The 11,155-nt window shown below is 43.1% G+C and overlaps 1 protein-coding gene across 1 annotated transcript; it reads left to right on the forward strand.

Annotated features, from left to right (window-relative positions):
- The first annotated feature begins 5,772 nt into the window (after positions 1-5,772).
- Positions 5,773-11,067, forward strand: ipp (intracisternal A particle-promoted polypeptide). Its single transcript, XM_020107811.2, has 10 exons — positions 5,773-5,905; positions 6,286-6,730; positions 6,817-7,028; positions 7,197-7,416; positions 7,549-7,704; positions 7,786-7,953; positions 8,044-8,181; positions 9,066-9,188; positions 9,386-9,606; positions 9,690-11,067. The coding sequence occupies exons 2-10, from the start codon at positions 6,385-6,387 to the stop codon at positions 9,912-9,914; spliced, it is 1,809 nt and encodes a 602-aa protein (XP_019963370.1). The 5' UTR covers positions 5,773-5,905; positions 6,286-6,384; the 3' UTR covers positions 9,915-11,067.
- The last annotated feature ends 88 nt before the right edge of the window (positions 11,068-11,155 follow it).

Below are 11,155 nucleotides of genomic sequence, written 5' to 3' on the forward strand. Positions count from 1 at the left end.
GTACCAGCCAGCTCCAGAGCAACTTGAGTTTGGTCTCAGAACTTTTATCGAACATTCAACATGGTAATTGATAATTGAATGAATGCGTTCCAACTCCATCCACAAGCAGTAATTATGATAATAATGAAGATTACCCAGCGTGACACCACCATCGGCCCATCCGTGACCACAGCAACAGGTGGCCTCTTCCAACCATCACATAACTGCGTTAGGTAGGGGATTAATGAGGTGCAGAGTGTAGGGATGTACTGGGGAAGAGTCTCAGTTCCAGGCCGCGGATTACTCCCTCTTACCTGTGTCAGCACAGGAAGCTGGTGGACAGGACAGGACAGGGCAGCATACGTGCAGTCCTGCTCAGGACAGACCAGATGCAGGGGAGATATAGGCACACAGGACAGGCTGTACCGGCGCTGAGTCACCCTCGGCTCTGCAAAAAAAAAAGGCAAGGAGAGAGTGGGTAGAGAAAGTGTGTGTGTGGGGGGGGGGCAGACACATAGACAGGAAAAGAGGAGGGAGAGGAAAGAGAAGTGCATTGACTCCAACTCCTGCACAGGATATAAAAGAAAATGAAGGCTGTGGAAGGTCAACCTGGGCTTTTCCTACATTTCCTCCACACTCCTCCACCTGGCTAAACCCCCACAGTTATTTGCTATTCCAGCACTTTAGCCATCAATGCTAACTCTTATTTTCCCTCTAACTCTTTCAGTATTGACTTTTAATCTATGTCAACCCCCCCACGCCTTTTCTCCCCCTCTCTCTCTCTCTTTTTCTTACTCATGCAAACACTCTTTCCTGCCCTCCTTCTCTCTCCCTGCCAGCAGGCCTCATTCGTGGAGCTTGCTTGTTTAAATTCATAGTAATTTAGCTTTATGGTTCTCCATTTAAATAAGTCCTGGCTGCTTCTGCTGCTGGGAGGAGGAGGAGGAGAAGGAGGGAGGAAGGGGGGAGGAAGGGGGGAGGAAGGGGGAGGCAGGACGAATTACCTTTGGAGTCACGCCTAAAACACACACACACACACACACACTCCATGAACTGTCTCACACACACACACACACAAACACACACTCTATGAACTGTCTCGCGCACACACACACACAGACTTACTCCATGAATTGTCTCTCACACACACACAGTCACACACACACACACACACTCCATGAATTGTCTCTCACACACACACACACCCCATGAATTGTCTCTCACACACACAGACACACACACAGACACACGCACACACACTTACTCTATGAATTGTCTCACACACACACACGCATACTTACTCCATGAATTGTCTCTCTCACACACACACACACACACACACACACACACACACACACACAGGTTTTCGTTTTCAGTTTCTGCCGCAGCCAATCACGTCCCTTCTTCCCCTCTGTCTCCGTCCGCCACCGCCGTCTCCACGCTACGCGCGCGGCCAATGGGCGCGCAGGAACGTGCCGCGCTCCAGCCAATCAGCGGCCAGTTGCTATGTCGGAGGCAGAATCGATAAGGGAGACATTTTTTCTCCGCCTGGCTCTTTGGCTGGTGGCTCACATTATAGCTGCTTTATAGGCTGAAGGCAAGTCTGTGTTTCCTGCCAAGCAGCATCTCTCCTCCGGACTGAGCCATTAAACACAGTCTCCCAGAGTTTCGCAGAAGAAGCCTCTCTCTCACTCCACCAGAAATAAGAAAACAAACAGAGCACGTGTCAGTATATTCTGTATGTTTATTTGACAATCTATCCCTTGTAGGTATTTAAAGCTAAAAACGTATAGGAATTTTTTTTTTTCCAAACCTGGAGGGAAATGTTAAAGTCGTCGAACAAGTTTCAAACGAGGAATGATGTTGACAAAGTTTTTGCAAGATAACCTTTCTTTTCCCTCTGCTATGTTAAATAATATACAGAAAGAACAAAATGTCTGATCACTCAAAGTAACCCCAACATATAGCAGTGGTTATGAGTGCTCAATGAATATATGTACACCAAGAAAAAATATTTAGGATAATAATTAAGTCCCTTGGGAAATGTTAGGTTATATGTCCCTTGGTGGCCCAATTGAACTGTGTCTGAGATTTCTTTCTTTTGTGAATTATGTTCTCAAATAAATAAAAAAAAGTTAAATTTGATTATTGATCCCAAATCTAATCAGTGTAGACTAAGGTGCAGTCATTATATGAATTGCACCTTTAAGTTGTATTTTTAAGTCAGTCTTTTATCTATAACGCTTAGCTTTTGTCGGTTGCTACACCCAGGTCACTCACATTCACACTTTGAGTCTCCAATTAACCTGAAACCAACCTGCATCCCTTTGGATTCTGGGAGGAAGACAAAGAAAACACAGAGAGAACAAACTCCACGCAGAAAAGGTCCTAGCCAGGCGGGGATTCCAGTGTTACGTACTGCAGCACCATGTGTGAAACTGCATCAAACTATTCTTGTGATCACAGTCAATGATCAGATTTAGGATTCCCTGTTGTTTTGTCCAAAAAATATAGGATGACAACACTTTGTGCTGGTGAAATGGAGGCTTCCAGCCCTAAAATGACCTTTCATTGGCTGCTGTCAGTGACCCCCCTGTGACAGTGATTGGAGTGAGGGGATCAGAACACAGGGAGAGGAGAGGTGACAATGAGCCAGCTCTTGTATAAGAGGATAACATACGACTGTTTGCTGATAAACCAGTTAAGAGACAATGCCAGGCCAGAACCAGCACGACCATATCAGACTTGTAGACAGCAGGTTATGCACGGATGGCAAATGATTCCACCGGGTTGGAACAGGTAGAGCAGGAGAACAGTGACACTTTGGATAAACGCCAAACAGTGTGCATGTTACCTCTAAGAGAACCAAAGACACACCATACTATGTCGTGCTTCTTGTATACTTTAGCAAATGAAGGACCTCCGTGTCTCTCGAGTGCTCTGTCTAATCTCAGAAGTTCAACTCTCAAATAGATGAGAACAGAACCAGCTGGCGTATGGCCAGCAAACCCATGTGGCACAGGACTGACAGACACTGGCTGCAGGGCAGATGGCAAGGAAGCTTCAGAGTTCAAATCAGAAACCAGCTCAGTCTGAAAGTATTACACTGAATGTACACTGCAGGGGGGTGGCCTCAGCCAAGATAAGCACAGGTTACAAGTCCTGTCAGGTGAGGGCTGGAGCCTCGTCTGGTTATATCAGAAAAGACGTTAACATTTACACTACAATGTGCAAAAAGAAGGAAAGTGTGATATCAAGACAAAATAAAATCCCCTTAAAGTTCTATGGGCAGTGCTGTGGAAGTAATGGTAAAATGTAGTCTCACAGAGTGTTTGAATTATTTGTTTTGCATTATCTTGTATGATTTACAGCGAATTAAAGCGCCAGCAAACTCTGAACTCCACCAACTCCCACAGGAACCCTCAAGCTGTCAGTTCTGTCTCATGCTGTTTTTCTTTCCTGGTGAAAGCGATGTCTGGCCAGAGGAAAGAGCCCTGATGAAAAAAAGTCAGACATACCCTACACTTAAAACAGAACAGTAATTACGGCGACCACTTTCCATAGGATGACCCTCGCAATATTTACTTTTTCTCCCACTACATGGAGGGAGTCTGCGAGCAAGGAAAACACCCTGCTTGCCATCACCGGAAAGCAGAGATTTGATGATCAGTGAAAAATAATTATCGTGCTCTTGACAAGTAAAAACACGAAGAGAGAAAAATGAGGGACCACAGATGTGCACGACAGCAACAAAAAAAGCCATAATCACACTGTAACAGATCCATTTCCACCAAAAGAAGTCTGTGTCACAACATTCAAGTTCATTTAGACACCTCACCTACTCATTAAAACCTGTTTTACAAGTGACACCTGCCCAGGCAGCAGCATTAGGAACAAAAGACACACTTTCATATCGCAAATTTAAACATGTAAAGATCTCACACTGGAAATAACACATGGGGAGTCTGTAACTAATGTAATGCATTTAGCAGAAGTTGCTAATATTGAGACATTGGCTAAATTAGGACTTCGGATGAAAAAAAACTGTTGTTTTTTTTAAACCAATGTGTGATGAACATATATGATCACGCTGAACTCACAGAGAGCATGTATGTTCGTCAGCAGCACGTGTCATCCATTCATTGAATAGAGGTTGTTGTCCCACTTCAATGAAATGCCAATGATGCTCTTGAATTGCAAAAGAGCCCTGAACAGCTCACGACTGCTAAAAATACATAATGTGACAAACACACATCTCAGGCTGGTGAGGAAAGTAATTGTGCCACAAGTGAGAGAAAAATGTATTTGTGGATGAAAACCTTTGCTTTTTCTCTTAAACATGTCTCCAATTGATTCAAAAAGATATAATTAAGTATCGTTAGGTGGCTTCATGTTAACACACGATTTGCGCTGAAAATCTATTGTAAAAAATGGAAATGCCAAACATGGCACTCAGTAGTTTTTCAATCAATATATTTTCTTTTTATATTTGATAGTTAAAATGTGTTAAGTGGTTTGCAGGGTGCCATTATTGTTTGGTTTGCTGCTCTAGGATAAACAAGTAAAAACTCTAGCTTTTTGAAACCTCATCTTAGAACCTCTTTTCTTTCTGAAAGCTTTTGTATTTATTTGATTTCTGATTATTCATACAGTTTTTATTTGTTTCATTTTTTGTTGTATTTATTTTAATGCTTTATCTCCTGTGTGGCCAATGTCCTTTCAGTCAACTCCTTAGTCTGGTTTGTAGTTTTGTTGGGATTACTTCTTCTTGTTAAGCCCTTTGTAATATTGTGAAGAAAAGTACTGAGATAAAGTTTATCATTGATGTTATTGCTGTTTTAAGTTTATATTGGATATTTGCTGCAAAGAGGGGAAACATTACTGTGATAAGGAGCAAGCATTTTTAAATCTGAGTCCAGAGGGTCAGCTCTGCCTCATATTGGCTTAATAAGAGGCTATTTAAGTTGTGTCCAATGCTAATTGTCCAGCTGAGATAATGGCCATGCTAGATGTCCTTTAGTGAAATAAGACACACTAAATAATACAGAACAATGAGAGGGAGACCCAAGCAAATCGTGTATCTTAGATGGTGGCCAGGATCTCCAACATTAGCACAACCACATGTTGCGTGACACATTGAAAAAGGCAGCAAATAAAAGTCATGTGACAGATGTTACAGGACTTGTATTTCAAGTGTGTGACAGATGATCTGACTGGATTTTACAGTTATTAACCCAGATATTTTCGAGTGCAGGTCAGAGGCCGGCCTCTTTCTATTTCACCTCGGTACAAGAGGAACAGACTGGTTTAATGAGCCCTGGTCAGTGCTCGAGCTCTGAAACATAATCACAGGCTTCCAACATAATATTTAAACTAATTTGATACAAAGCTACTGATTAAAACAGAACCTGGACAACCCATCGCCAGCATCTAAGAGTATATTCTGGGCTGGTTGGCTCGGTCAAGGCCTCCGGTGGAAGTCTTTGCAGCCAACACGCTGGAGGGAAGCTCCATCTAAAATTACCTTTGTGCTGGGGGCTGACATGGTAAAAAATACTATGATCATTCACATGGGAGCCTTCTGTGCTCTCTTGTCAGGGACGTGCACATGCTTGGCTGCTTGTTCTTGGGCAACACTGCCACCTGGTGTGGAAGCTCGGCGTGTCTTCCCACAAAACAAGATCATAATAATAGAAAACAACGAAACATAAACACATCGAGTACGGTTAGACAAACACGTGCTTCCCAAAACAGAACACCAGAGCGTCGTACAAAAGGGAAACCACAGGATATGTTTTATTCACTGGTATTGATTAGTTACGACTGGAGGTGAAATCTGCCAGGCCTGAGTAGTCGAGTCAGGGAAGAGGATTGACACTCTGCAGGGCAGCGGAAGTTGCCTCCATCCTCATCGGTAAACTTCTGGGTAAGTTGCAGCTAAAACAATGGAGATGTATATGTTTCTGTGTGCAAGTGTTTGTGGTTGTCAGTGAGGTGGGGTTGTGGGTGAGGGTTGCCTGAGCTGTCGAGTTGTTTGCTGTCGTTTTACCGTGTTTTTTCTTGAATATATAAACCGCTCTGTTTGCTAGCATGCCCGGCTAGCGGCTGCTGGGGGTGTGTTTTTACAGATAATACAACAACAATATGAAGGACAGTAAGTTTTATTTCAATGCTCCGGTGTTTTCTACTATGAGGCAGTGGAGTCAAACCCCTCGTGAAGCTGTGATGTTCACTGCTTTCAGATAAATCCAGTTTTTCGTTGTTACACAACAGCTGTTTGTGACTGTGTTGTGTTTGTGCGGTCAGATCATGTGTCTTTCAGGGCTGCTGTGGCCTGAGGCTCTCTAGAGAGGAGGGTGTTGGGATCCTGGTCTCCATGGTAACACAGTCTTGGCCCCAGCTGCTATGTCCTCCGTCTTTTTGTCAACATCCCCTGGTGGCGGTGGTGTTGGTGATGCTGCAGCTGCCATGGCAACCCAAGGACTTGAGCAGGCTCTTCTGGCCTCAGACCGCTACGCCAGACTCATCCTGGCCCAGATGAACAAAATGCGGCTCCGCACCGACTTCTGTGACGTGGGGCTGAAGGTCGGGAGCCGGGTCTTCAGGGTCCATCGGCTGGTGCTCGCCGCCAGCAGCCCATACTTCTCTGCCTTGTTCTCCGGGGGGATGAGAGAGGCGGATAAAGAGGAGGTGCAGATCCTCGGTGTGGAGACTGTAGTCTTTGAGGTTTTGCTGGACTTCATATACACAGGTCTGACATGTTACAACTGTCTTCAATACAATCTATATTCGTTTTGCACCATTTTCTCAGTGGACATGTTTACTCTTTTTTGTCAGGTGTGATCAGCGTGACGGTGGAGAACGTTCAGGAGCTCATGGTTGCAGCCGACATGTTGCAGCTGAATGAGGTGGTGTCTGTCTGTGGAGAGTTTCTCAAGGGCCACATGGACCCGTCCAACTGTGTGGGCATCTTCCAGTTCTTGGAGCAGATAGCCTGCATGGACATGCTGGAGTTTACTGAGAACTACATTCATGTTCACTTCCTGGAGGTATGAATGCGAGAAGAGAGTCACTTAATTCAACTTTCTAAATGGTTTACTAGTACATTCAATTTAGATTAACAGTTAATTACTTATCAGAAATGTATTTGTAAAAGCGCTTCAGCTCAAATTGTAATCTTTTAGTTTAATGCTTACAGATTGCTTTGTTCCCTTTAGGTCTGTGTTACTGATGAGTTCAGGGGCCTGTCAAAGGATCAGTTGGTCAGGCTGCTGCGAAGTGAGGAGCTGAGGATTGAAGATGAGTACCAAGTATTCACCGCAGCCATGGACTGGGTTCTGCAAGATGTGGCAAAGAGGAAAAAACATGTCGTGGAGGTGCTGGAGCCAGTCCGCTTCCCTCTGCTCTCCCCACAGAGACTGTTCAAGTACATAGAGGGTAGGAAAAGAGTGATTATTGACATTTCTTGTTTATATTTCACACTTTATGTTTGTACAATATAATATAAAGGATATATTTAAACCAAACCCTCACAGTGAACCATGTTTGCCCTTTTGTCTCTCCACACAGGTATTACTGACTTTAGCCTGAGGGTGGCACTGCAGACTCTGTTAAAGGAATACACTGAAGTCACGAAGTCTCCAAAAGAGAATAAGATGTACAGTCAGCTTCAACCAGCCAAGATGAGGCCCAGAAGAAAAGCCAGGAAATACCTCTATGCCATAGGTTCCGTATTAAATAAAAAATTCCTTTCACGTTTTACAATAATAAATGTCAGAAATTGAATCTGTAACCTTGTTTTCTCAGGAGGTTACACTCGGTTGCAAGGCGGCCGCTGGAGTGACAGCCGGGCGTTGAGCTGTGTCGAGCGCTTTGACACCTTCAACCAGTACTGGACCACTGTATCATCCCTGCATCAGGCTCGCAGTGGGCTGGGGGTTGCAGTCCTGGAGGGTATGATCTACGTGGTGGGAGGTGAGCGAGCTGAGACTGTGCACTGTTTGTGTAACAAAACATTTAAATGTCCTGCATGATGATCATTCTAACGCTGTTTTTTTTCACCAGGGGAGAAAGACTCAATGATTTTTGACTGCACGGAGAGGTATGACCCTGTGACCAAGCATTGGGCTGCTGTTGCGTCTCTCAACTTTCCTCGATGTGGAGTTGGTGTATGCCCCTGCCATGGAGCTCTGTATGCACTCGGTAATTATCCCAGTAATACTGCTGCCTTCTTCAACCAGAACACATACAGCAAATGATGGAAGTTAAGTTTTATTAGCGGGGCTCCATTGATTTCACATATGAAGATCAGTTTAAACTCCTATGTTAGAACTGCTTGGCCTTGGGTATCTTATGTTGCTCAGGAGGAGCTTTGTAAAGTCTGACTTGAGACTTGGAGACTTAACTTTTAGGACAGAAACCTGTTTTGGAAACTGGGGACATAAATCATCTGAAAGACAAGTCAGGGAAGGTCTAATGAAAGAAGCTATTGAGTTTGGGAAATGTAGGATCCAATGTTTTTGGAGTTTGACCCATACCAGGGAATAACTTTCAGGATAACTTGGGAACAACTTTCAGGATAAATTGGGGTCTGTTGCTTAAATTTTGAACATTTTCTTTTTTTTTAATCTGCTTCGTGTAAATCCTCCATTTGTAATGTCAGTGCAGTATTAGATTGCTGGAGTGAGCAAAGGAAATAACATAGCAGTTCTATTAAATATGCAATTCACTTATACACTTAAAAAGGTTTAATTAGCTAATTAAGCACAACAATGGATTGAATTGGAAATTGTGTTCAGACAGACAATACATTTTTGTAATTAATCCGTCTACTCATCTAATAATCAAAAACTTGAAGGTGCAGACATGTATTGCTTGTTGAAAAAAATGAATCAAAAACACAAATTAAATCAGGATTACAACCAATGACTTGAGTAGGATGGTTGACAGATGCTAAATAATATAGCAACAAGATGAAAATGACAACGTTAGGAGGTTCAACATAATCTTTTTGTGAATTTTAATCAAACAACTCATCATGTGACATTATGGAAACCACTTATTACACTGCCCTGACTGTGCTGTAGGTGGTTGGATTGGCTCTGAGATCGGTAAGACAATGGAACGATACGATCCCGAGGAGAACAAGTGGGAGGTCATCGGCAGCATGGCGGTTCCTCGTTACTACTTTGGATGCTGTGAGCTACAAGGTGTGTTTCACTTTTATTACTGTAATCAGATTCAACTTGTAGGAACCGCACAGATTCTTCACGTGGCAGAGAGAACGTCCTGTAGCAATGAATAGTGTTCGAAATATAATTGTATATCCCTCTGTTCCTTTATTTCTCTCCTAACATCAACATTTGGACTCTCCAGCTCTGAACTAAATGCTGCTGTTTCTTTCCAGGGTTCATTTACGTGATCGGAGGGATAAGCGATGAAGGGATGGAGCTGCGATCAGCCGAGGTGTATGACCCCATCTCCCATCGATGGAGTGCCCTGCCCGTCATGGTCACACGTCGAGCCTATGTGGGCGTCGCCTGCCTCAGAAACTGTATCTACGCGGTGGGTGGCTGGAATGAGGCGCTGGGCGCACTGGAGACGGTGGAGAAGTACTGCCCCGAGGAGGTTAAGTGTCACTTCATATCTCAAATGTGTGAGAAGAGAGTTGTACTTTGATTGTAACATCCTCCACATCTCTTTGCTTTCAGGAAAAATGGGTGGAGGTGGCCCCGATGTCTACTGCACGCGCAGGCGTTTCCGTGTCAGCCGTGAACGGGCTGCTGTACGCAGTTGGGGGCAGGGCGGCCAGCGGAGACTTCTCTGCTCCAGTGACGGTGGACTCTGTGGAAATCTACGACCCTCACCTGGACACCTGGACTGAAGTCGGTAACATGATCACGAGCCGATGTGACGGAGGGCTGGCCGTGCTCTGACATACGTGAATGTTCGGATTGTGACTATGAAACATTCATGTCAGCCCCTGAATCATCCTGAAACTGCATTAACTGAAGAGAAGCTGCACCTTGAAAACACCAAAGTGTGTTTTTGTCTTATGTTGGATTTCATTTCATCATTTCATCTTTAATGTCATGTTATTTATAAATGGATCATGGGTTTCCTTTTTTATTAAAATAATATCGCAGATCTTCAACTGGAAAACGAATGAATCTGCTTCTATTAACACTGGTACATGGCTCATCTGTTTCTGGATTTTAAGGAATTTTTAAGTAGGAACACATTTTCTTCTATTCTGTGTTGAAAGACAAAGCTGTCCTGATTATTATAAGGATAATTTTCCACTGCAGCAGAATCCTTTTCTGATAAACCGGACAGAGAGTTTTTCTTGATAGTTGAAGAGACCTATAGAGAGAGACGTGTTGTAGACCAAGATTTGTAAGCACTGTTCTTTAGTTTTATTGTTATGATGCCTCAAAGGAAAGTTTGAGGTCTGTGCATTGCTACTTTGAAAATGTATGAAACCACTTTAAGCCTGTTTGATAATGGAACCAAATGAAAGTTAGGGGTGTTTTAAATTTCACTGTACATAATCTTAAACTTGAATGGCGCACCACTGTTGTCACACCAGTGCAGTGCTCACACATTTTTCACTGAACTATTTTTGTACATATGACACTGTAAATACTATTCCATCCCTGAAGTGATGAGATACATGGCAATGCACATGTTCAGAAGGGTTTTTACCTTGTGTACACCAAGTACACATTAGTGTCCACATCAGCACATATCACAGGAAGTGTTACAAAAAGAAAGTATTGCCTACCATTATCCCTTTGAAAGAAACAACACACTAATGATACAGAATAGAAATAACATTTTATTGTTTGCTTTATTAAAAGTCACAAAAACTGTTTTAAATGAACCTGTATCACTATTTTTATTCAAGATTATTACAATTTTAGAACTTGTTGAAGATGGTTCAAACAACACATGGGATGAGATTACTGTTTTTTGTGTATCACAATATGTCTCTGCTGTACTTCGTGATGTATGGAGGTATTTTAGATCTGTTCAAATCAAGACTTTGATTTTGTATATTAGAGGCAAACACGTTCTGAGGTCACTGTTCTTTTTTGCTGGGGTGATTTTCTGCATTGTGACTTATTACACAGCAGTGAGACTTGTGTGGGAGGATTAAATTAGACATCTCGCTGCA

This window comes from Paralichthys olivaceus, chromosome 16 (genome assembly GCF_024713975.1).
Source record: "Paralichthys olivaceus isolate ysfri-2021 chromosome 16, ASM2471397v2, whole genome shotgun sequence".
Classification (NCBI taxonomy): domain Eukaryota; kingdom Metazoa; phylum Chordata; class Actinopteri; order Pleuronectiformes; family Paralichthyidae; genus Paralichthys; species Paralichthys olivaceus.

Coding starts and splice junctions, on each gene's coding strand:
- ipp (XM_020107811.2), top strand. CDS start 6,385: ATGTCCTCCGTCTTTTTGTCAACATCCCCTGGTGGCGGTGGTGTTGGT. Junction 6,731..6,816: donor GCTGGACTTCATATACACAG/GTCTGACATGTT, acceptor CTTTTTTGTCAG/GTGTGATCAGCGTGACGGTG. Junction 9,607..9,689: donor AGAAGTACTGCCCCGAGGAG/GTTAAGTGTCAC, acceptor CTTTGCTTTCAG/GAAAAATGGGTGGAGGTGGC.